This window comes from Arctopsyche grandis, chromosome 8 (genome assembly GCF_051622035.1).
Source record: "Arctopsyche grandis isolate Sample6627 chromosome 8, ASM5162203v2, whole genome shotgun sequence".
NCBI lineage: Eukaryota > Metazoa > Arthropoda > Insecta > Trichoptera > Hydropsychidae > Arctopsyche > Arctopsyche grandis.
Window position 1 is genome coordinate 29,726,852 of NC_135362.1, and position 26,822 is coordinate 29,753,673.

The 26,822-nt window shown below is 34.0% G+C and overlaps 2 protein-coding genes across 2 annotated transcripts in view; both read left to right on the plus strand.

Moving 5' to 3' along the window:
• The first annotated feature begins 1,865 nt into the window (after nucleotides 1-1,865).
• On the plus strand, nucleotides 1,866-2,538 carry pen-2 (presenilin enhancer, gamma-secretase subunit). The gene is made up of 3 exons (XM_077436375.1): nucleotides 1,866-1,982; nucleotides 2,067-2,171; nucleotides 2,249-2,538. The coding sequence occupies exons 1-3, from the start codon at nucleotides 1,922-1,924 to the stop codon at nucleotides 2,386-2,388; spliced, it is 306 nt and encodes a 101-aa protein (XP_077292501.1). The 5' UTR covers nucleotides 1,866-1,921; the 3' UTR covers nucleotides 2,389-2,538.
• A 3,927-nt stretch (nucleotides 2,539-6,465) lies between these two features.
• Nucleotides 6,466-26,822, plus strand: part of Nf1 (neurofibromin 1) — a 48,553-nt gene continuing 28,196 nt past the window's right edge. Inside the window, exons 1-28 of the mRNA XM_077436955.1 lie at nucleotides 6,466-6,793; nucleotides 11,618-11,761; nucleotides 11,835-12,024; nucleotides 12,110-12,228; nucleotides 13,974-14,073; nucleotides 14,156-14,406; nucleotides 14,522-14,621; nucleotides 16,337-16,479; nucleotides 16,581-16,774; nucleotides 16,849-16,957; nucleotides 17,029-17,190; nucleotides 17,263-17,456; nucleotides 18,689-18,872; nucleotides 18,949-19,135; nucleotides 19,617-19,661; nucleotides 19,799-19,898; nucleotides 24,288-24,417; nucleotides 24,494-24,647; nucleotides 24,723-24,795; nucleotides 24,875-25,046; nucleotides 25,123-25,265; nucleotides 25,348-25,456; nucleotides 25,539-25,645; nucleotides 25,718-25,834; nucleotides 25,904-26,088; nucleotides 26,170-26,284; nucleotides 26,363-26,549; nucleotides 26,625-26,806. Coding sequence (XP_077293081.1) covers nucleotides 6,734-6,793; nucleotides 11,618-11,761; nucleotides 11,835-12,024; nucleotides 12,110-12,228; nucleotides 13,974-14,073; nucleotides 14,156-14,406; nucleotides 14,522-14,621; nucleotides 16,337-16,479; nucleotides 16,581-16,774; nucleotides 16,849-16,957; nucleotides 17,029-17,190; nucleotides 17,263-17,456; nucleotides 18,689-18,872; nucleotides 18,949-19,135; nucleotides 19,617-19,661; nucleotides 19,799-19,898; nucleotides 24,288-24,417; nucleotides 24,494-24,647; nucleotides 24,723-24,795; nucleotides 24,875-25,046; nucleotides 25,123-25,265; nucleotides 25,348-25,456; nucleotides 25,539-25,645; nucleotides 25,718-25,834; nucleotides 25,904-26,088; nucleotides 26,170-26,284; nucleotides 26,363-26,549; nucleotides 26,625-26,806 — 3,956 coding nt within the window. The 5' untranslated portion in view covers nucleotides 6,466-6,733. The remainder of the gene's footprint in view (nucleotides 6,794-11,617; nucleotides 11,762-11,834; nucleotides 12,025-12,109; nucleotides 12,229-13,973; nucleotides 14,074-14,155; nucleotides 14,407-14,521; nucleotides 14,622-16,336; nucleotides 16,480-16,580; nucleotides 16,775-16,848; nucleotides 16,958-17,028; nucleotides 17,191-17,262; nucleotides 17,457-18,688; nucleotides 18,873-18,948; nucleotides 19,136-19,616; nucleotides 19,662-19,798; nucleotides 19,899-24,287; nucleotides 24,418-24,493; nucleotides 24,648-24,722; nucleotides 24,796-24,874; nucleotides 25,047-25,122; nucleotides 25,266-25,347; nucleotides 25,457-25,538; nucleotides 25,646-25,717; nucleotides 25,835-25,903; nucleotides 26,089-26,169; nucleotides 26,285-26,362; nucleotides 26,550-26,624; nucleotides 26,807-26,822) is intronic.

Genomic DNA, 26,822 nt, shown 5'->3' on the forward strand with positions numbered 1-26,822 from the left:
ATTCCATTTGTTATTGAAATCTCGTTCACGAGGGTAAACGGACCGATTAAAAAAAAACTCACAATGAGTCGCTAATGAATCGTTGAGAGTCATCGAAGGTGTCAGAATGTGATGCGACCGACCACGTGAGAACAGACCGAATCAACTGTATCATTCATAGCCCACTTACATTATTATACGAAACGCTTTATATAAAAGCTCTCGTGGGTGTAGTAAATACTTATGTGCATATGTATGTATATATAGAGTCGATGCGCGTTATCATTTTCGACACAACAAAACAAATATGGTTGGAGATAATTAAAGTTCAACGGGAGAGCAAAGATGGCCGCTGTGTGGTGCAAAAAGTTGATAATTAAAATGCGAGAGCGAATTCTCAAGTCAAAACGTACGATCAGAATTCGTTTAAGGGACGAAGAGACCGTCCAGTGTTGAAGAAGTGCACCAAGCCTTTTGGCAAACTCTGGTTTTTATCGATTCTAATTAATGCTTAATGTTTATACACATTTAGAATTAAAGCTTTAACAGTCGTTAAGCAATACATTTTTTATTTAAAATCAGTGCAGACCGCTAAAAAGTTCTCTCTAAGCTTAACAAAACAAACCAATACATTTAATACCATTCTTAAAGAATATTTTTACAGACATTACTAACAAACTAACCAGTAGATTCTATGACAGACTCACTAATAACCATACTAACACACTTCTGAAGAGTCTCGGTGATTACAACAGAATGTCTATACCCTTCAGGTATAACACACAGATTACCTAAACACAATCTGCTTTAGGTCATCGACTTTAGTGGGTCTTTAATTAATATTATGTAATAGATGTATTATGAGCATTTATAAGGATTGTAAATAGGTTTTTGAGCTCTTTTTCCTATTATGCTGTAGATTAACATTAGAATAATATAATACTATGATTACTAACCAAATTAAATTAAATTGTAAAATAGAAAATGATCATCAGATCAGTAGCTATTAAAATAGATATGAGATGTATTGTGAACATAATTTCGTAATAATAAAAAGCATTTAAAAATCAAACTCATTTAAAGAATATAATATACTAGTGTTGTACCCGATGAAATATCATCGCATGGGCGTTGGCATATTAAGTTATAAAATAAAAATAAAATTAAAAGAAATGTGTCGGTCCTGTGTTCGATCCGCACGCGGTCGTATTTTTTTCAAATACCCTGTAAATATACTTATATTTAATTGTGTAATATGTAAAAAAAGGTAAAAACTACCTACATGTAAACAATATAATACACCAATAAAAAAATAATTTATTAATTAAAAAAATAGATGGCGCTAAATCCTCAGAGACTTTCCTTAGAGGAAAAATTGGTGGCAAACAGTATATGTAGAAGTTGTTTCTTTTGTTATTATATTCGTACATTTTGTTAACAGTGTTTTAACTATGATGTACGTATCTATGTCGAATCTAAACGACTATTATAGTACGGCGAGCGTTATTTTACACAAACACACATAATAGTAGTGATAGTGTATTTTTTTATTTTAAATTTAACAATTGGCATTACAAAAATTAAAATTATTCAATTTTTTTTAATAATAGAATAAATTAGAAGTAATTTTAATATAGGCATTCAGTAGAGAATGTAGTTTGTATTTCATATTCTAACATTTCAATAAATAGTGGAATTTATATGAATATACATTTCAATAATCGCCAAATATGATTAATAAAATTCAAAATGAATTTATCCAACAATAAAAATACGTAGTTAATTTTTTGAAGATATTTATCAACCTAACTACCCATATATAATATTTTAAACGTTTCTTAGTTTTAGAATAAGTAAAAGTTATGGTAGAGATGACTCACGGCTTTAGACCAAATAAACGTCACGGTGACAGCTGTCAGTGGTGCGTCTCTGCCGAACAAAAATGGATTTAAATCGTGTACCGAACGATCAAAAACTGTTTTTATGTCGATTTTACTTTAAAGGTTAGTAAAAGTTACATAAAATAGTCATATGTTTTAATATATTATGTATATTTGTGTTATATATGGTTTCTCTTGACTTTTTAGTTGGTTTCTTATTCTTGCCGTTCGTATGGGCCGTGAACACCTGTTGGTTCTTCTCTGAAGCATTTAAAAAACCACCATATGATGAACAGAAACAAATAAAAAACTGTATGTGTTAATACTTGCCGATAGTGAATCCATCATGTACATATGTGTTTTTTAATTGTTTGTTATGTGTGTTTTAGATGTAATTTGGTCCGGTATCGGGACATTACTTTGGGCCATTATCATTGTGACTTGGATCGTTACCTTCCAATTAAATCGAGCGCTATGGGGAGAAGTTGGCGACGATTTAAGCTTTATTATTCCTTTGGGTAGAGCTTAACCCGAATATTTTTCATTTAGTTCTCATGACTTTTTTTTTATAATAATAGACTAATATCGATCACATAATAACTTAACTAGAATAAATAATTTAATTTTATAAATATAATAATGTAATCTAATTGATAAATAAATCATTCCACATATTTGGAACAATATTCTTTTTAATTCAATTGCTCGTTGATGTTTATATTAAAAAACAATATGTATGTACATATATAACAATCCAGGTGGATATATGTAATGTAATGGTGTTATACAATATGCCGGTTTATTCACTACTGCAAAGGATAGAAAATATGTGTATATTTTTATTTTATTTTATTGTATTAATACATATTATATATACCAGGAAGGTCCAACAGGTAAGCCAATGCGCTTTTCTGGGCAATTACAAAAAAAGTAATAATCATTAATAAGCTACGGAGATCAATTGACACATTAAATAATTCAGATAAAAATTAATTCACTATGAATACAACTCAAACTCATAGAATTAAAGTCACCCAAGATCATAACCCTCTTGCCAGTAAAAACATTTAACACTTCATGACCCGTTCATGTTTATGTTCACTTTATGACCCTTTCTTTGCATGTTTGAAAAAAATGAATTAATTATATGACGGGATTCATTCGGAGTAAAATATAAAACGCAAATTAACAGGGAAAAATAATTTAGGCGAAGATGAACCTAAAGATGTTCTCCGATGGTATTAAGCTGATCAAAAAGGCGAACAGATTAAATACTGGCAGCTCGCACAGCCAGAAGAATTACCCCGCCTCTGCTGCAACGATCCCTCCGAAAAACTATATATCTCTCATTGAAAAGCTCACCGTTTAGGATTGAATCGCTAATCCATGTCTCAGTAAATGCAATTAAATCATATTACAACCTCCATTGGCCAAGAAGTTAGCCAAATTTTCATCAACTGCTTTCTTGAAAGGTGTTAATGGATACCTTTGTGGAAGATGATTTATAATTTTTTGTTGTTATTTTGTATTGTATGTATTAGCAGTTTTGCTATTTGAATAAATAAATAAATAAAAACAAATATGTGAAAACCTGTATTTAGTCATTCAGAGACAATTATAAGAAAGATATCCAGTTATAGCTTAAAAATCTATAAATGATCACAATATTTCTCATATATTACACATACAAGTATACAAAAAAAAATGTTCTCCTTTTTCAACATATCGAAAAAGGAGAACATGTTATTTTCAAAAATTCTAAAATAAGTCATCGTCGTCGTCGTCCCTCCACATAAGATCCAGAATTATTGTTTTTCTAGAGTCCGTGTTCCGATTTCTGGTTTTTCCGATATATATATATATATATATATATATATATATAAGTCATAAAACGAAAAAATTAATTCGACAGTTACCATCAAAAGACACGAGAAATCAGTCCATACAAGTATTAAAGATTTAAAAAATTTACCTCTTAAATTGTATCTAAATTTATAAACTTTAATATATTTAAATGAAAATAAAGTCTAACAATTTAATCAAATAAAACCGATATACAAATACGTCCGTTTTGAATCAAAGAATATGTCAAACTGAAATGCAAAAAGTTTGAAAAAAAAATGTGCGCGCGATCGCAATTTGCGCAATATTCCGTTTACCGCGCAGTTCACATTGAATGGCTAACAGTTAATTTTGCTAGTGCATAACAGCAAAAAAGGCCCTTCCTTATACCTGCTATGTATTCGACCACGAATAACACAATATTTTAGAAGTTTTTTAAACTTTTGTGGCGGCTCGCTATACGACATGGTCGAGTTTCGTCACCTTCCTGCGAGTGGGGACCAACTCGGCTGTGTTCAGAGTAGCTACCTCACTCTGCCTTCAGCTGTCATAAATAAAACACGTGCATCAACATGCCAGTCGTCTCATTCGTTCATCCCCCATAGTATGATAGACTTTTCGGCTGCCAGATGTTCCGTTATAGAGATTTTAGTGACTTTGTGACGAGTAATTTGTGACCAGTAATCACCGAACCTTAAGAGGGCTGGACAGCAGCACCTTGTCCATACAAACGTACTATACTTCTCCCTAGCTCAATTATCGCACTAGAGAAATTATTTTTTAATATGCTATGGATATCCACCATTAGGGTGCATCTATCGTTTTATTTTTTTGATTAATTATTTTTTATAGGAGCTAAGAGCCGCCAAACATCTATAAAATCGCCTCTTTTTTACACCCACGAAAAGAGTCTAGCGTGGTTATTTAACGGTCGATTTAAAAAAAATACGGCGATAGATGCACAGAAAATATCTTTCTCATACCGATGATGAATTTTTTTTAAAAATTGGTCCAGTTTTGGAGGAGAATATAGTATAATACGAAACCTTGATTTTGTCAATTTAAAACACGTTTTATCTGGTCGAAGCGCAACTGTCGCATTCATTCAATATATATATTGATATATATTGTCACATTCACTCAATATATACATACACTCAATATATGTATGGGGACTAATCTAGTTGTGAAGGTGTTCTTCGCCACCAGTCCGCCATGTGTTATAGACAGGTTCGTCTGTGTTTCGGTAGTAAATACTGCTATATGTAAGTATAAAGTATTTATTTTTATATAACAACGTATACACGTGTATAATTATAAGTGGTATAAGTATGTCGTTCAGCGGTCTCTGGATATGGTAGAGTGTCGCTGGCTCGGCATTCGGCTATGTTCAGCAAGTCTCTAGATACGGCAGTGTGTTGCTGGCTCGTTCGGCTGTGTTCGGCAAGTCTCTGGATACGGCAGTGTGTTGCTGGCTCGTTCGGCTGGTTGATCCTCCAAGTCAGCGTAGTGTAGTGGTGGCAGGTCAGAAGCTGGATGTCGACTGGCGTTGTAGTGGGTAATATTTTATAGATAGTTCCATGGAGTTTACTCCATGCCTATCGATCTAGCGAATTATCTGGGATCCGATTCGCGGTGATGTTGTGGTGCGGGCTGGCGGCTGCTCGCATTGCTGATTTGGATGGCTAGAACACTAAGCATAGGTTAGTGCATTAACTATGGGATACTGTTACGGTTAGTATGGTTAGTTTTATATTTAGAGGCTATAGTATTATGTTAGTGGTTTAGTTAACTTAACTTATGGTTACTGTTGTCATAATATATATTTACAGATTAATTCTATCTATCCTAGTTTAGCCTATACCGATCTTCAAGATGTCGATGGGCCTTTGATTGATCGTGAGTTTGGTCTCACCGAGGGAATTTATAAGAGGGTTGTCTATCTTGCCGAGAGACTTGAAGTAGTTCACGGCAAGTTTGTGTACGTGTTTGTCAAGGTGGTCAATGTTTAGGTCATTGTGAATTATAGTGTTGACTGGCGTTGTTTGGGTTGGACCTCCTTTTATATTGTTTTTGGGCATCACGTGACCCGTTGCAGCTAGTGTTTATGCGTATGCGAGGAATGTGTTTTTGTCGATGGGGTAGAATTTTCTGGAACGATTGGCACCGTTCCGCTCGATGTAGTTTAATGGCTGCGGTGTGCTTCGACCGGTTTGGTTCCACTCGACTGGTAGGGGTGGAGCTTTCTGGAATGTTTGGGAATGTATTCTGCGTCGCAGTAAATGTCTTGATGATGGTGACGAGATTCCCACATATGTATATATCGAAGAAAGGAACGGTAACAAAATTAAGGTTTCGGGTGTACAGCCCTCTTAATGGATGCAGGTGTTCTTCGACTTTGCGTCGTTCCGCTTGATTTGTTGGGGTGGAAGTATCTCGACTCGAGATGACGTCAATGGTTGAGCGTGAGAAATGTCGAAATAGATGTTTCGATTGCGGTGACGAGATTCATACAATCCCTTCCTGAACTCTCCATCCATTGCCAACTTGCTAGGTTTGGCCCCCGATAAAAATTTTTCATCAAAGTCGATGTCCGTCGGATATTTTAATGTTGTAAATTAGAATTTTTTATCTTTCACTATTTTTGAGATAAGCGGCCAATTATAGCGCGCACAATACATTATTTGAATAATTTAGTAAAATAAATTAGCACGATTTGACAGTAGTGGAGATGGCCGCGACCGCAACGCTTGGGGCGGCATTGGTAACGATCGTGCGTTGAGTGTGTGAGAGCGTGCGTGTGTGCGATGTACGGGGAGCGGGCGGGTGTGTGGGTGAGTGAGGGCGGCGGCTGTCACTCTGTCAGCGCTCAGTAGCGGCCGATGTTTCTCGGCCGACGGGTGACGGCTGCCGGACATTGGCCGTTACCCACTGGCCGTTGTCGTCACTGGCCGTCGGCGCCGCTGTTTCAGGAGACCCCGTGACGAGAGCAGCGCCCCCAACTGGCGCTCCGGTGGCCGCCATCCTCGACGATGGCTATTCAAAAACCCAGCGAATGGGCCAACTCGCTCATCAGCAGGTTCGAGGACCAGGTACAGGTACACCCTCACCCTCACCCTCACTCTCATCCTCATCCACATCCACATCCACATCCACCTATCGTCCACTCGCACGCCTCTCGTCTCTCATCTCGTCCACGCTCAAATCTGGGAACACCACTTTTTGCGTTGTGCAAATTTTTCAAAAAAAAGTGTCAATATTTATCTTAAACATTTCAGTCTTTTGAAATGCATGCGAAGGATTTTGTTTCAGCAATCTTTGATGTTTTTCAGATATAATACATATAGTCTAGTTTGTGTTGTTGTTTCTTTTTATATATAATGCGACGTTTAAAGCACAAATATGGGTGTATAATTACGTAAACGTGAATTTTTCGTACTTATATTTATTATTATGACTATATTTAGAATTACGAAGCTTACATACTAATTGAACCGTAAGGCAACAAGTTACTAATTTTGATAAATACGAGCAAATAATGTTAATATATTGTTATTTATTAGCATATGTACGGAAATTTCACTACAACGTCTAAGAATAAAAACATGGCTTTATAGATTGAAATATTTTCAATGATAAGAAGATTCATTATCATATTGATATTTTCCAACCAATCCAATATATCATCGTTTTATAATAGTACTGTTGATAAAATAATTAAAAATACAACAAAGTTTTGGATGATGAATTGAACATATATTAACTACAAAAAGATAATACCATATAGCCCTGTTGATTATTTTACATATAAAAAAATTTATAATTAACACCAATTAAAAAAATAATTGTAACTGAACGAAAATCTTTATTAATACGAATAATTAAAAAAATCTTATGATAAACTCTTTACTTTGTGAATAAATTCAGATTAAACTGGTTTGTATATATTTTATTTATTTATCTCTGATAGGATAGTGTGTTTATTCGTCACGATACGTTTAATTGAGTTTTGAAATAATTATTTTGTAAAAAATAACGTTTTTGTACATATGAATAATTCCGTGAGCGATTTGTCGCGTTAGCGCTTTGTCCCGTGAGCGATTTATCTGTGAGTGTAATTTTCGTGAGCGATTTGTCGTGCGTGTTATGTTGTTGAGTGTTAGGTCCGTGAGCAATTTGTCGTGACACCAGATCAGACTGTTTATTAAACGTCATCATTAGAGACACGTATTTTGGCCATCTATTTTTGTCAAGCATTTTCTATTTGCTATTTTAGCATTTTGATTTTGCATGTTAGCGTTTTAGGTCAATTGTTCAATTTTAGCATCTATTTTTATGAAGAGTTTAATTTTAAATAATAAAAAATTTCGATGAATTTTAATAAAATTTATATACATAAATATATTCAATTTAAAGACAACACAACAATTAAAAAATAATAGAAAAATTTTAATACATTAAAAAATGTCAGGTTTCTAAAAAACAAAACTGTTTCTTTAACATTAATATTAGATTTTGTATTTGCCACAGATGGATTGAATAGTTTACTCAATGTTTGGAGGAATAGTTTTGTCTCATTTAGTATTGAGTGCGAGTCTAGTTTTAAGACACTTTTTTGAGCAGCCTTTTGGATACACAGCTCCAACTGTCTTCTTTTGTTTACAGTAGTAGACGAAAGCAGTTGATTGGTTTTGACAGGAAAAACACCGTCTATGGTAAACTGCAAGCTCTGTTTTATCCCCTCAATTTCTTCACATAATAAATGGGCAAAGGGATAGGAAGACCCTTCTTAATTGTTTATTAATTTTAAAAAAATTATGCAAATTTCACTTTTGTCTGTTATTTTAGCATCTATTTGTATATTTTACGAATTAAGCATCTATTCCGAATGTTAGCATCAATTAATAGCAAAATGCCCAAAATACGCGTCTCTAGTCATCAGGCATGCCATAAGGCAAGTGTCTCATCTATAGTTACTAGGTAATAAACATACATTCCTACATACATAATTCGCTAGTACGAAGCATTCTTGAGTTTTCATCTATTATATGGAGCCCTAGTGATAGGGTCCATTGCTTGAGAATCGAGAGAGTACTGAGAAGGTTTCTCAGATATACCTACATGATGGTCTACGGTTGCTATCTTGGCTCTATCCAAGTGCGTACCTACTGGGAGCACTATGTTATAATTCCCTAGAGTCACGGCATAGAGTATATTTGGGGGAACATTTTTATAAATTACTGGTTGGTTTGGTGAGCAATGTAAATGTGTTCCCACGTTTGATTGTTCATATTTCTTTAATTTTCTATTATTTTTCTTCATTCTTCTTCTTCTTCTAATGCCGACTCCGTATTCAGACTACCATGGGCAGACATCGTTTATGGCCCGTGCGAATTCTTCCCTATCATGGGCAAGCCGAAATAACTTACCGAGTCCCATCCATGACCTGATGTTCCGGAGCCAAGAGAGCTTCTTTCTCCCAAGCCACCGTTTGCCTTCTATTTTCCCTTCTATGATTGTTTGTAGAAGGCGATATTTAGGGCCGCAAATAATGTGGCCAAAGTATTCCATCTTACGGCGCTTCACCGTGTCAAGAAGCTCTCTCTTTTTATGAAGAAGCTGGAGGACTGTTTCGTTTCTTACATGCTCCTTCCACGAGATCTTTAGCATCCTCCGGTAACACCACATTTCAAAGGACTCTATCCTGTTCATAGATGCCACTAACAGCGTCCACGTTTCGCATCCGTACAGCAAAACTGACCAAACATAAGAGTGCAGGACTCTTAAGCGCAATTTCATAGACAACCTTCGACAACACAAAACATTTTTCATGCTGCCGAAGGCATTTCTTGCTATTTCGATCCTTCTTCTTATCTCCATTTCGGAACTGACGTCCGTATTGATCATTGCTCCTAAGTATTTGTATTGTTTGACCTGTTCAATCATTTGTCCGCGCACACTCAGGTTTAATGGATCCGTTTTTTCTTTACATATGACCATATATTAATAGACAGACCCCATTTTTGACATGAATGATCAATTGCGATCAATAACGATTGCAGGTCTTCTGCACTCTCAGTCAATATTGCCGTATCATCAGCGAAATGGATATTATTTATAATGTCGCTGCCAATTTTTACTCCTATTCGACTATCGACTGCCTGGTTGAACACAATTTCCGAATACAGATTGAAGAGCATGGGCGACAATACACATCCCTGCCGTACCCCTCGACTAATTTCTACTTTTTCAGTTTCCAAGTCTTCAACCTTCACGACAGCAGATTGGTTCCAATATAGGTTCTTCAAAAGGGCGATATCCTTTGCATCTATCCCAGTTTGGTATAGTGCATGGATTAATTTGTCATGTTCCACTCTATCAAATGCCTTTTCAAAGTCGATGAAACAGACGTATATCCTCTTTTTGAAATCCCTACACTTTTGTAAGGGAATAAATGTTGACTAACCATTCTTGCGGGATTTTACCAGTTTCATATATTTGATTGAAAAGTTTCGTCAGTATTCGAATGCCTTCTTCATCCAATAATTTTAATAATTCTACAGGAATAGAATCCTTTCCTGGAGCATTTTTATTTTTGGCCTTTTTGATTGCATTTTCAACCTCAGTCAAATCCACTCTATCAAATGCCTTTTCAAAGTCGATGAAACAGACGTATATCCTCTTTTTGAAATCCCTACACTTTTGTAAGGGAATAAATGTTGACTAACCATTCTTGCGGGATTTTACCAGTTTCATATATTTGATTGAAAAGTTTCGTCAGTATTCGAATGCCTTCTTCATCCAATAATTTTAATAATTCTACAGGAATAGAATCCTTTCCTGGAGCATTTTTATTTTTGGCCTTTTTGATTGCATTTTCAACCTCAGTCAAATCCACTCTATCAAATGCCTTTTCAAAGTCGATGAAACAGACGTATATCCTCTTTTTGAAATCCCTACACTTTTGTAAGGGAATAAATGTTGACTAACCATTCTTGCGGGATTTTACCAGTTTCATATATTTGATTGAAAAGTTTCGTCAGTATTCGAATGCCTTCTTCATCCAATAATTTTAATAATTCTACAGGAATAGAATCCTTTCCTGGAGCATTTTTATTTTTGGCCTTTTTGATTGCATTTTCAACCTCAGTCAAATCCACTCTATCAAATGCCTTTTCAAAGTCGATGAAACAGACGTATATCCTCTTTTTGAAATCCCTACACTTTTGTAAGGGAATAAATGTTGACTAACCATTCTTGCGGGATTTTACCAGTTTCATATATTTGATTGAAAAGTTTCGTCAGTATTCGAATGCCTTCTTCATCCAATAATTTTAATAATTCTACAGGAATAGAATCCTTTCCTGGAGCATTTTTATTTTTGGCCTTTTTGATTGCATTTTCAACCTCAGATTGTAATATACTCAGACTTGATGTTTGAAATCCTTCCCTTATTTCTGGTTCAGTACGTTGTGTTTGAAAATTTTCTTCTATATATTCCTTCCAAATGTTACATTTTTCAGCCGTATTGCTTGCAAATTTTCCATTTTTGTTTTTCAAATACATTGATTTGTTGCTGTTTTTATTAATGACACCACTAACACTCTTCATTTTATTTTTTCGTTACTTTACATTATTTCTTCATTACTTTACATTATTTTCTTACATATGTTTTATTACATTTTGATATTTTATTTTTATTTTTGCATCTTGTTTTTTCATGTAAATATATATATACCCAACTATATTGACGCTCTGGAGTATATATGTAATGTCACTATAGCTTAACTGTAATAAATAAATAAATAAATAATCAAATTGTTGATTCTTTTGATAGAAATATTTAAAATGTGCAAAATTCTATTCGATTTCCTTCAGTACCTGTTTTTTATTGTATTAAACACTATTTTCTTTAGTTACCATGTCGGACTGGACATCAGAACACCCATTCCCGTATCAACGAAGAGCAGTGTAAAGTATGCTTGATACAAATCAGCCGGCACAGATTTTCACTCGTAATATCCGGTCTGACTAAGATTCTGCAGAGGGTGAACGAAGGGGTAATGACATTTAAATCAATATTACAAAAGGTTTTTCGATACTGCATACTTTTATTTCAATGTTTCGTTTTAGTTTTTGTCAGCATGCAGTGGAAACGTCGGAAGGCCGCAATTTTCCGAGGTGGAACGATCCTTTTATGAAAGCCTCATAATAGTATTGGACACTTTGGAAAAATGTTTGAGTTCACAACCGAAAGATACGACAAAGTACGACGAAGCGATGAACGTCAAATTGCTTCTGAGAGAGATCTGCCAGTTTATCGGTAACATTTTGAACATTACAATGATATCATTACTCCTTTGTGTATGTATGTGTATGTGCTTTATTAAAAAAATATATTGTTTTAGATGGACCTACTGAAAATCAAAATCTCTTCATGCTAAAACCACTAGCCAGTAAAGTTTTGTTTGCTCTCAGTTTAAATTTCTTCAACGCTGTCTTCAATAGAATATCTGCAAGGCTTCAGGTATAAACCGCGCATATATATGTATATTAACTCAATATGGAATTATAGGTTGGGGAGGATCCTACAAAAGCAATCTAAATTCAGTAAAAGTTTCGCAAAAAATTATTATAAAAGTAATACTTAAAAAAAACTCTACTTTCTCGACAAAATCGCTTTTTAAACTATTTCCAGTACCAAATATCGATGACATATTTAAGCAAGCTTCCATTATAAAAATGTGTAAAGAAAAAAATAACAAAGAATATCAAGAATTTTATAAACTAATGAGAAATGGAAACCAATTTATCACACCAAATTTTAAAACGACACAAATGCAAAACCATTATATTTTCCAAGCCATAAATAACTATAATAATCTCCCTTCTGAATTGCGCTGTATTGTTAACCAAACAGAACAAGTAAAAAAAATTAAACACTTTTTCAAAAAAAACTTACACTGAAAAATTTTAATGTAATTTTTATATAAAAAATATTATAATAGATTTTAAGAATTTATAATAGAATCGTAGCTCCCTTATCAGGCACAAGAGCTACTCTTATCTGATAAGGAATACATGTCCAACTTTGAAATAAACATTATATCCTGTAAATATATGTATATGAATAAATTAAATAAAAATAATGGGCCGTAAACACATACACTGTATAGTTCATTCAAAGGCTGTCAATACAGTGCTTGTGTTTTTAAATCCTTCTAACTTCATATAAAAAAATATTACGTAGAAGCATATGAAAAAAAATATTACTTAGAAGATTTATTTTCAAAACCAAAATATTGATAAATAAATTAAAAAAAAAAAAAAAAAAAAAAAATATATATATATATATATATATATATATATATATATATATATATTTATATATATATATATATATATATATATATATATATATATATATATATATATATTTCTATGGTTTAAAATCTTCACTTTTTTACCATGGAATTTATCGATAATATTCAGAAAAGATTTAAAATACCCAGATATCGAAATTGACTTGTTATTTTAGCATACATACTTCTCAAATTGAATCTTTCATTTAAATGAATAACACACTGATCTATCTTATAGATCAATGATCGTTTATTACTTGAAAATATATTTAACACTTTGCAAGCGTTTCCAGATCTCGCGGCATATTTTCGAGATCTCGCGGAATACTTTTGATACTCACTAAAATTCGTATGGGATTAATTAAAATTGAAATTCACGAAAGCAACCAAAAGTACCGAAAAGTTGGACGTCTCATGAAAAACTAGATCTGGATTTAATTTTGGGTTGAAATAGGAAAAAACACGGGAAAGATTGAAAAAAACGGGTGTGACATATGCCAAAGACATGTTTTGATTTTAAATAGTTCCACAGAGACTACAGAGATGTCTTTAATTGAAAATATTATAAGCACACGAGTTTTCTCGGGACCCGCAGTCTGAGCACAGACTACATAAACACGAGAATTCTCGTGACCCGCTTGCAAAGTGTTAAATATATATATATATGTAATTTATACCAAATTGAATCACCACAGTTTGAGAAATGCTGATCTGATCATTCATGCAGTCGAAGACGACTGTAAAGAAGCTGCATTCCAATTTTTAATTAATTCATAGAAATTATTACCTATTATTTTTGCGAAAAGTACACAGACTCTCACAGAGAGTTTTCGAAAAATTCAGACAGTCCTTAATGAGTTAATATTACATATATAACATTTCTCAAAACTAATGAGTATTAACTTTTCAGGAACTATCTGCATCATCTGAAGAAAATCCTGATTATTCGGATATAGAACTGATTCAATACATTAATGTAGATGTTATAAGATTGACGAGGCTTTTCACTGGTGAATTTCAAATTATTTTTATAATAATCTACATGTATGTATGTATGTATACAGGTTCTTTTTTGTTTTGTTTGTTTTATAGAATCCATTCAAAAATTCAGATTGTTGAAGAAATCTGTTCACATCGTATTGGTGGCTTCTTTAGAGCGTGCTGTTTGGAATTGGCTGGATACGTATCCTCGCGAGTTCGCCGAGATTCAACGACAGCCTAGTGAAGATCTGGCCCGTTGTTGCGATACACTATTCGACATGCTTTACGATGGTTTCTCCGATAATAAAAAGTCTCGGGTGGCCATGTGGCCATTGCAGATCATGCTTCTGATTCTTAGTCCTGTTAGTTTATAACTTTTAATTAGAACTGTGCCATTTGAGTTGCATGTTAATGTTACTTCTAGCATTTTTCTATACAATTCGTTATGTAATTTCGTTGTAATTTTCTTTTATGTAGAAAGTATTAGAAGAAATCGTCAACGCTGATAGTGGTGCACCATGTAGTCCTCGTCATAACAAAAAAAAACATTTTATAGACGCTGTCAAACGTGGATTAGGTATTCCAAGTACATATATTATATTTTGCTCCAGTATATATGGATATATACAGTGCCGGTCACTGAAAACGGAATGACTTACAAAAACACGAAAAAACGATTTTACGCATTTATTTGGACTTAAAGTCACGCCCAAATGATTTAAAATGATGGTTAAAATCATTGTAGTTAATTTTGGGTTAATATGTATGTTAGAAAAATGTAAAAAAACGAACTAGGACAAATTAAGCGTGAAGGATATTTTACGACCAGATGTCTTCTTCACGCATTATTGCTGTAGAAAATAAACCCCAACTCTTTTGAACATTTTTTTAATTGAACAACAACATATCGACACATAAAAATAAGATAATAAAATATTTAATATTTAGTTGCTCCCCTTTTATTTTAATGAATGCGAAAATTCCACAAAGCATGGAATTTACGAATTCCTCGAGGATTGTTAATGGGAATTCCTCAAATCATATTTTTTGGATAGTATTTTGTAATGATTGATGGTTTGGAATGATATTTTTGCTGATTTTTCGTTTAATAATACTCCACAGGTTCTCGATGGGGTTCAAATCGGGGCTTTTTCCAGACCAAGTTAATGTTGGTACTCCGACTTGTTGTAAATAAGTCTTCACCTTTGAAAAACTAATTCAAATATCACATTTTTTTTGTCTTTATTATTATTATACACATTCAAATGCATAAAATAAAGAAAAAAAAATAGCAGTTTTGCACGATTTTTGTCCTGAAAGTGACGTCATGACACTTAGAAAGGTGTTTTTATATTGATGGTATGAGCTGCTCTTTTAAAATATTTTTGTAAATTTCTCCATTCACGAACTCTTTCATAAATGTAATTTTTCCAACTCCATAATAAAAAAACATTCCCAGATGATTATACTCTAAGGGTGCTTTGCTGTATTCCGGGTGCAATTTTTTTTGTAGCTTACTCCACATTTACGCCGGAAATTCTGCAACCCACCCGAGCCAACCATGTTGAATTTGGATTCATTCGAGAATATGACTCTTCACCAATCCATTTCAATCCAAATTTGATGTGTTTTGGCCCATTCCAAGCGTGCACGCTTAATTTCCACCGTGAGGAGCTGTTTCTTCGCCGGTCTCCTTGCGAAAAGTCCACTATCTCTAAGGTGTCAACGTACAGTTTCCATACTAATGTCGATTGAAAACCTTTCAGGAGCATCTCGTCTAATTTCTGTAGCAGCTTTGAATCTGCTGTGTAATGATTCGCGTGTCAATAAACGATCTTCCCTCCTGGAAGTCTGTATTTTCGGTCCAGTTCCCTTTTTTCGTTGCAACGTTCCAAATTTCGGTTCATTCTTCAATATTCTGAAGACAGTGGATTTGAAACATCCTATTCTAGCGGAAATTTCTCCAAATAATGAAAGGAAATTTCTCTACAACTCACCATATTCGATTTAATTAGCTACACTTTGTACGTGTTTTTCTGTTCTGCGGTATGTTTCTTCAAATTATATTGTTTCCACTTCGAAATCACAAACGAAAATGAGCTAGAATCGAAGAAAGGATGTGTATTTAAATAATTAAGTAGTAAAAAACCCTAATATTTAACGATTATAGGTTTTATTACCCGAAATTCGTAAAATTTGAGTCGTTCCGTTTTCAGTGACCGTCACTGTATGTATCTATATTTTTTCCAATATATATATGCTTTTTGTTTTGTTAAATCTTTATTACAATAGGACCTCAAGCAAACTCAAAACAATTGACGGAAGCGGCCGTAGTCACTTGTGTAAAACTGTGTAAAGCATCCACATATATCAACATATCAGACTCTAGTAACGTTACGTTTGCACTAGTCCAAAGCGTAATCAACGACCTCAAAGTGAATATCTTACACATTTACATATATATATATATATAATAGTATAATAACAATTTCATTGTACATTATTGATTTTAACAACCTTAATTTTGATATTTTAGGCACTCCTATTCAACCCGTTAAAACCGTACCCTCGCGGTCAGTCGTATTATTCTTACAGCGATATAGATCTGATGATAGATTGCTTCGTCTCATGTTTTCGAATAATGCCGCACAACAACGAAGCGCTCAAAGTATGCCTTAATCTGAATAGTCCCATCGCTTACCATTACGTTCTCGTCACTTCACTTTTAAGGTATTTGTACCGACAAACTCTAAATAATACAATCAGTCTATGCAAAAATATGTAACTTTTGTTTTATTTTTTAGAATTATAACACAACCACGCTTGAACTGGTGGCCACAAGTAGAATTACTCTATAGCAGATCTGGAGAACTGCGTGCTATGTTTACAGACACACTCAATAAGGCCACTCAAGTACGTATGTTTCATATTATAATTTACTTAATGTAATATCTACATATTTTTTAATTATATTTTATTTTTAGGGATATATAGCACACACCCCGTTGAAAATGATCACATCTTTGACTCTGAAATCAAGGGACGTTCAGTCAAAAATGAACCGCTCTGAAGAAATGCCCGTTTACAGGAATCTTTTGTTATGTTTAGTCAAATTAATTCACGCCGATCCTATGCTGATGCTTAATGTATTTAAACATGTCTTTTTATCGGTTCTGTATATGAATTTATGTTTCTATTTCAATTGATATTATTTTTAGAATCAAGGAAAGTCAGGACACGAAGTACAAAGTTCGACGTTGGAGCTCATTAACGGTCTCGTATCTCTCGTACACCAAGGTGCTATGGGCGAAGTCGCACAAGAGGCTATGGAAGCGCTGTTGGCTCTTCATAGACCTGATAGGATTCACATGTGGAATCCCGAAGCACCCGTCAACACTTTCTGGGATATAAGGTTCGGCCGAAGATTGCCGTTTACCATAGTTTTGTATTGTATTCAGGGTTGCCAGATGAACCTATTTGAGCGGGACTGTCCTGAGTTCAACAGGCAAATCTCAAGTCCTGCATTGCCTTTGAAAATCCCAACTTAACAAAATTTGTATATGTACAAAAACTTACGTATATTGTTAAAGAGGCTCGCTTAATTTTTGTACAGTATTCCACTTAACCGTTTGCCCGCGGCCGTCTTCTATGGAAGCTTTGCGCGACAAGTCTGTAGCGCAGCTGTCTTCCATAGAATTTCTGAACTTTGTACGGGATTTTGAGCTTTATATGCGTCTATTTCAACTGTTTTAAGGTTCAAAATTGGTTGAATATATTACTGAGAGTTGAATGCCATCTATTCAATTTATATATACCAGTCAAAATTAGTTTTTTGTGGAACCATACTGAAACCTCGTTTATGTGACGTCACGTCTGTTGAACAATGGCGACGATACGTCTCAATTGTATGAAGAATGATTATTTGACAATTAAGACAAAACTTCGAGATATATTATGTATTTTATTGTTTAAAATAATACTTTATGTGTTAATTAACATATCTGGTTACTTGAGTAAATATTAAAATCTGTATTTAAGGTCGAAAACTCGATTGCCAAATTCGCGAAAAAGGTGCCGCGTACAGGGCTTGTTCGCTATATTTATTACCGCGGGCAAAGGGTTAATTCCATTTCAAAAGTAACAAATTTCAATCATAAGTTTTGTCCTTAAAACCAAACATGAAAATCGAATTTTCGTCAATTGGAGAATTAACAAAACAATTACTTGCGATATTGACCTTCTTTATTTAACATTTTTTTACTTAATATAACTGAAGTATGTAAACAATGTATGAGAAATGCATAGCATTTTTTTAAAGATCATTCCGCTGGCATTAATTTGTATGAAATTGTGGCCCACATCCTTTCAATTCCACATTCCAATGCAATTTGCGAAAGAATATTTAGTCTAATGAGTGCAGCCTGGAGAAAGGAGAGAAACGGATTATTATCAAAAACCATAGAAGCTGAATTAATGATGAAATAAAATTTTGATAATGATAAAATTGTAATGACTTACAAATTATATATTTTTTCCTTATTTCTTTTATTTATTTGATCGATCCAATTTCCCGATTTGTGATTTTGGAAATCTGGCAACCCTGATTGAATTAGACGGTTATTTCATGTGAATTTTATTTTACAGCTCTCAAGTGCTATTTAGCATAAGTCAAAAGTTGATTCAGCATCAAATTATGAACTACACGGATATATTGAGGTGGTTGCGCGAAATCCTCAAGTGCCGGAATGCATTCCTCCTGCGACATAAAGATTATGCTAATGTCGGTAGTCAGATTGCTATTTGCAAGCAGGCTCATATTAAATTAGAGGTATTTTTTTAATTACATATAGTATTTTATATGTGTTATATTTAGTGCTGTTTGAAATGTGTGATTTGTCTTTCAGGTGGTGTTCTTCATGTACTTGTGGTCTATCGATATGGACGCAGTGCTCATTGCTATGTCTTGTTTCGCATTGCTATGTCAAGAGGCTGACATACGTTGCGGAACTGATGAAGTGACCGTCACGTGTCTGTTGCCTAATTATCATCTGTTTCAAGAAATCGCACACGCCAGCACCGTTTTGGCCACCGGTTAATATCTTTCATTGTCAAATGTTTTATTGAAATTGTGCGCTTGGTTTCGTTTTGTGTTTATTTTTATTATATTTCAGGATGTAACTTATTTTTTTTATATTAACTTTGTTGTCTGTCTGTTTTAACATTTCAGCTACTTTAATGCGTATTTGATTAACTCGAAGTAGCATGTTTTTATTTTTGTATGTTGAATTTGTACGTAAATTCTTTAAAATTATATGTCATGATATCATGAATGTCAAAATAGGTTTTTTAAACAATTGGGTTGGATTTTATTTTTTTTTTAGATTCAAACCTCATTTGTAAAAATATGTTCATTTTAATCATCGGATTCATATAGTTTTGGAGAGAGATAAATAACAATTGTATAAATAAATCAATGGCAGTTTTGGCATATGGTTTTTAAGGATAGAAATGTTTTCGTGTATGTGTTCTTAACTTTGTAATGAGATTATCAAATTTGCATTTTGCACTACAGCCAGCCAGGACGTTTCCCGGTCGTCTTTCTATGAAAAAAATCAAGGTAAATATAGACTATTTTACACTAATAATTCTTACTTTGTTTTAAATTTTGTGCTCTTTGTAACCTGTCTTTATGAACTGTAAATATCGTAGCTTTTAATTTAACCGAAAATTTTACTGAATCAATGATTGTTTCAGGTCGTCCCGTTTTACAAGAAAGAATAATGGCCCTACTAAGAAAGATTGAACATTGCGTCAACGGCGTACAACCCGCATGGGAAGAAACTTTCAGGAATTGGTTATTATTTTTGAATTTTAATTTAAACGAATTACGATAAAACCTCGCTAAATTCAGTATTTTTAATTTGAAGTTCGGTGTACTTGATGTAGAAGTTGAAATTCAGTGTAATTTTTTACCTCGAAATATGACTTTTCTACAAAATTCTTCCTTTAATTCGCAATTATCATTTCGTTGCGATTATAATCAAGGGGGGTTGGGAACAAGAGAAGCGTTGTTCTGCATGAACATAATCTTGCAAAAGTTCAGGGAATTCAAAAGGAGGATATACGTCTGTTTCATCGACTTCGAAAAGGCATTGGATAGAGTGGAACATGACAGATTAATCAATCCACTAAACCTAACTGGGATAGATGCAAAGGATATCGCTCTTTTGAAGAACTTATACTGGAATCAATCTGCTGTCGCAAAGGTTAAAGACTTGGAAAAAGTAGAAATTCGTCGAGGGGTGCGGCAGGAATGTGTGTTGTCGCCCATGCTCTTCAATATGTATTCGGAAATGGTGATCAACCGGGCAGTCAATAGCCTAATAAGAGTGCCAATAGGTGGTGAAATTATTTATAATATCCATTTCGCTGTTGATATGGCAATATTGACTGAGAGTGCCAAAGACCTGCAATCGTTATTGATCGCAATCGACCAAGCATGTCAAAAATAGGGCCTGTCTATTGATATTGAAAAGACAATATCAATGATTATATGCAAAGAAAAGACGGATCCATTGAACCTGAGTGTGCGCGATAAATGATTGAACAGGTCGAACACTACAAATACCTAGGAGCAATGATCAATACGGACGTCATTTCCGAAACGGAGATAAGAATGATCGAAATAGCGAGAAATGCCTTTGGCAGCATGAAAAATGTTTTGTGTTGTCAAAGATTGTCTATGAAATTGCGCTTAAGAATCCTGCGCTCGTATGTATGGTCGGTGTTGCTGTATGGATGCGAAACGTGGACGTTGTTAGTGGCAAGCCTGATCTGGATAGAGTCCTTTGAAGTGTGGTGTTACCGGAGGATGTTAAAGATCTCATGAAAGGAGCATGTGAAGAATAAAACGGTCCTCCAGCTTCTTCATAAAAAGAGAGAGCTTCTTGACACGGTAAAGTGCTGTAAGATGGAATATTTTGGCCACGTTATTCGTGGCCCCAAATATCGCCTTCTACATACAATCATAAAGGGGAAAATAGAAGGCAAACGGTGGGTTGGGAGAAAGAAGCTCTCTTGGCTCCGTAACATCAGGTCATGGATGGGACTCGGACTCGAAAAATTGTTTCGGCTTGCTCATGATAGCGAGGAATTCACACGGGTCGTAAACGATATCTGCCCATGATAGTCGCATACGTTTGAATATGGATTTGACATTAGAAGAAGAAGAATAATCAAGGCTGGGGAGTAGCTAAATAAACACGATTCCGACTCTGACACAACTCTGACTCATAAAAGCTGACCTCAATTCATAGAAACTTTATTTTATGTGTTTAATTCAACCCCATCAGCTGCACTTTGTAAATCTCGTTTAGCTTCGACTTTTTTAAAGTTGTGACTAATAATAATTGAAAATTCATTGTTTAAATTGGTTTTCTATCACCCTCGTCTGCCAAAAAAGTACAATATTTAGTTAAAATGTATCTTATTCATCGAAAAGATTGTTGACCACTGCACTAGATTTTTTTATGAAAACTAAAAATTTTAATCGCTGTAAAAACCAACCCTGGGATTTCCTAAATAACTTAATCCCTTTTTATTTACCTGAAGACTGTTAGTATTCAGTATATTGTGAACATTTGCAGTGGGTAGTTCATTTCGTATTCGCTTCAACGTGAACGTTTTGAGCAATAGCGGCTTTTGTATCATATAATATTATCGTGACGAGTGTTTAGTGAGGTTTATTCTTAAGTTTTGTGTTAAATCCTGTTGTATTTTGTCAATTTTTATAAATTCAGTCTTTAAAAACTTTCGTGATGGTGACATTTACATGCTAAGTGATCATTTCAGTGTTTCTAAAGAAGAAGAGTAATATCGTTTGTGAATAAAAAAATATATTATCAACCATCAACAAATACAAAGAATTAAAGAGTCAAAACCTCCTCCCAAAGATTAAGAAATGACGGAAGAAATGTCCAGTTGGTTGGAAAAACACAAGTATAATTTGGAAATATACCAACCGAGGGATATATATAGTATGGCAGAGACGGTAATGTTTTACAATTTTTTGCATGATGAAGTTTTGGCCCTCAAGTGTCGAAATGGAAGCTTGGAACGTATCACCATCGTTCTCGCTGTAAACATGGATGGCTCTGACAAATTAACACCGATGGTACTCGGAAAAATAAAGCCAGTAGGTTTTGAAAATCTCAACATATCTGTTGAATACAAGTTCAATCAAACATCGTGGATAACGAGTGAATTATTAAAGTCTTGGCTTACGTGTCTCCAACGGAGAATGGAAGATCGCGGTAGAAAAATATTGCTATTGTTAGATAGTTCTCTTGAGTATTGTGTGCCGGAAGTGAAAATTCCGAATGTGGAGTTACTTTATTTTCCACAAAACACTAGTAAACTACAGCCATTACACAAAGGCATCACGGATCGTCTAAATTTAGTGTACGAGTATAAATTACTATCTTCATATTTATCGCAAATGCATCATGATCGAACTATCGGCGACGTAAAAAGGTGGTCTATTGTAGATGCTTGTCGGATGATTGCATTATTGTGGAAACAAATAGCACCCGACACTATAATGGAATGTTTCAATGCATTTTTGTCGATAAAGGATTCACCAATAAATATGGAGGTTGAAAAAATTTATGATAATAATTTAACAACGTCCATCCCTATAGTTGATTTAGTAAATGACAATGAAAAAAACGCAAAGGAGGTTTGTAATAAAACAATGCCGAAAACGAATGCTTCATCAAAAATAGATCTCACTAATGATGTAATTATCATCGAAGATAATGAAAAAGGTCCCGAGTCACCGCAGCTATCCAAAAAAGATGTCTTGAAATCTTTGATTTCCATACGACCATGTTTGATTGAGAGACTCGAAATCTCAAAAGATTTGTTATATGCATTCGATGAAATAATAGACATGTGTAATACTCGCATTACCCAAAAATAAAACACATCCGGTTATGACGAAGCATCTATTTATTAGATGCATAATAAATATAGTACGCGTAATATAATAAAGTAATAAAATACAAAATAAGATTAATGACTTTTAAAAAAATTAAAATAAATAAATAAATGTGTTTATACATGTATTTGTAAATATGCATAATTAGTGATATTGAATTATTTTTATAACCAATCGCGCGTTCGCGCCAAAAAGGCCTCGACGTATGAACAAGCTGTATACAACAGCCAATAAGGTCTTGCGACCCATCGACCAATGAACTCTCTGTTCTGAGAGTACACGCTGTGCATATACCATTCAGCTGTTTTGTTCAGTGCTTCATTCGGAGCTGGCTTGTCGATGGAACAGCAATTAACTGCCTCTACCACTACTCGCTGCATCTTTCATTCCGATCTCGGAAACCCCTCTACATGTCCACGCTACAATATCATCATAATTTGCACCTATTGCCATATGAAGACTTCTCCAGCAGACTTTCGCTCATCTCTATTCTGAAGAACATTCAGATGTATATCTTCCCCACTTGATTTCTTTACGTATCCACTCGTATATTGTTTTGGCAACAAATTATTCGGTTAGTTTATAATTACAAAAGTGGTCAGTAAAAAAATTTAAAATGTATCAGTAATTAATTATAAACTCGATCAGTAACTTATTCTAAACGATCAGTTTCAATATAATAAACGATCTATAAATTATTCATTTTTGTTCAGTAAATAGTAATTTTTTTATCAGTAAATAAATCTTTTTTGATCAGTATTTTATTTTATTTAAATACTGATCAAGAAGGATTTTCTATCAGTGAAATTATAATTTTTGACATTTGGATGACAGCGCGTCGCCCCGCTACTGTCCATTCCCACTCTCCTCATGGTCCACACACCGTAATATCTTTTTTTTTAAAGTTTTATTTCATCAATATTTTCACAAAAATAACATCTTAGCAGCCAACACTTATTTATTTAAGGGTCAGGTTAGGTTAGGTTAAGTTAGGGTTGGGTTAGTTTAATAACTGAGTATATGACAACTGATCACAGCGTACTGATCATTTAGAATACTCACTGATAATTTAGAAATCAAAAGCTGAATAAATTACTGATCAATTAAATACACGCCTATTGTTTTATATTTTGATCCCCCTCGGCTTAGAATTAACGAGGTTTTTTAAAATACATATGTAAGAAATAAAATGTTTCAAATGTATATATGTATTATATATAACATCATTTTATCGTCAAATTTAAGGGATTCAATGTGCAAACTTCTCCAATCATATCCTAAAGGCAAAGGAGGCGAAGAGTGTCCGCTGGAATCTTTACCACGCATGACCGGTAAAAGACGTTCCTCTCATCAGAGCAGTGAACACGATCTTGAGGTATTTTAATAGTTAGGTATTAATGTCTATATTGCATATTGTATAGAATATGTTGAATTTGCTGTTTTTTTTTTAGGATCAAATCAACGAATGGGCAAATATGACTTCATTTTTGTGTGCACTCGGCGGTGTATGCTTACAGAGAAAATCTAGCAGTCGACCTATCGTTCAAACTCATACTTCTACGTTGAGTTGTCTTACTTTATCCAGTGTTACCTCTTTACACGGTGGTTAGTTTGTAAACTTTTCTATATATTTTCATGGATTTACGTGTTTTAATTGTGTTTATTTTTTTGTTACCGAAGGTTTGTTGGACACAAGGAAGTGCAGCGTCCTGGCTAATAGTTCTCAAGATGTACAATATTGTCCCGTAACTCAGTAAGCTCATTAAATAAAAATTGTTTTGGTTCACATCTTACATTCCTACTATACGATGTATAATTTTTTTCCTTGTTAGATTTGTCGGCCAACTTTTGAGGCTTTTGGTGTGCGGAAATGAAAAATTTGGTCCGCAGATTCAAAAACACGTTAAAGAATTGATCGGATATGAAATGTCTTCTGCTCTCTATCCGATACTGTTCGATCAAATACGTTCAATAATCGAGAAATTCTTCGATACACAACAGCAAGTACGTAATATTCTTTATTCAATTTGAATATATTTATTTGTACAGTTTCCATATTGAGAAGTTCTATACTTTATAGGTTATGTTGACCGAGTTGAATACGCAATTTGTAGAACATACAATCTTCATAATGAAAAATATACTTGATGATAATAAAAATGAACAACCGGCTGAACATTTGAGCGTTACTTCTATTGAGGGTATGATGCTCGCTATTGTAAGGTACGGTAATATTTATCCGAATTCAATTTAAGCCAATCAAATATGCCTTGCTTTGTTTTAAATTTGTGTGTTTTTTTTTTAGATATGTGAGACATTTAGATATGACCGTGTTGTCTGTTCATATAAAGACTAAATTGTGTCAAGTAGTTGAAGCTATGATGCGGAGACGTGATGATCTCGCTTTTAGACAAGTATTAGAAATATATATTATCATAGTTAATTATTAATCAAATTATTGTTCTAATGATTAAATTGGGTTATTTTGTTCTGTAGGAAATGAAATTCAGGAATAAATTAGTGGAGTATCTTACTGATTGGGTGTTGGGAACAAGTCATCAAATTGCCCCGCCTGTTTTCGGAGATGTTACTGCTATAACTAGGTATAAATTACTAGGCACTTATTGTAATGTAATGCGCAATTGCATGTAACTACTTTATATTATCGTTTTTAGAGAATTGGACCAGGCTTGTATGGAAGCTGTAGCATCTTTGTTGAGAGGTCTTCCGCTTCAACCGGAAGAATCTGATCGAGGAGATCTTATGGAGGCGAAAAGTCAACTATTCTTGAAGTATACTTAATACTGAATACATTGAATTTTTTTATATATGAATCATTTTTAATGTCTTTTAATTTTTAGATATTTCACACTGTTCATGAATTTGTTGAATGATTGTAATGAAGCAGAATGCAATGCAATTGAAGAAAATCCCTCATATCCGCGTCAAAGGAATGTAAAGTTGAACACTTTACGAAACGCTACTATTCAAGCAATGTCTAATTTGCTCAGTGCTAATATCGATTCAGGTTTAATGCATAGTATAGGTTTGTATCTAATTATTTATTTATTATTATTCGATTGCTTCGTTTGCTTTTATTTAAATATAATGCTATTTTATTTTTCAGACCTCGGTTATAATCGAGATTTACAAACGAGAGCTGCATTCATGGAAGTTCTAACAAAGATACTTCAACAAGGAACTGAGTTTGATACACTTGCTGAAACCGTTCTTGCCGATAGGTTTGTTTTATATTCATTCTAACTCTTATCAATATGATTTCTCATGTAATTGACGTGTATTCGATTTAATTCTGAAAGGTTTGAACAGCTTGTGCAACTGGTTACTATGATTTCGGACAAAGGTGAGCTACCGATAGCAATGGCGTTGGCTAACGTCGTCACAACTTCTCAAATGGACGAACTTGCAAGAGTATTCGTCACTTTGTTCGATGCCAAACATCTTCTTTCGCCGTTGCTATGGAATATGTTTTATAGAGAAGTAGAAGTATGAACCATTTCGTTACTACGAATAGTGTGTTGAAGCTTGTGATTGTTAAACTACGTTTTTATATTGTTTTAGGTGTCTGATTGTATGCAAACTCTATTCAGAGGGAACTCTCTCGGCTCCAAAATAATGGCATTCTGTTTTAAAATATACGGAGCGTCTTATTTACAAAGCCTTTTAGAACCGTTAGTCAGTCCTTTGTTGGAAAAGGTTGATGGGTCGGATCAACGGCTAAGCTTTGAAGTCGATCCTGCTAGGTAATGCTTTATTTAG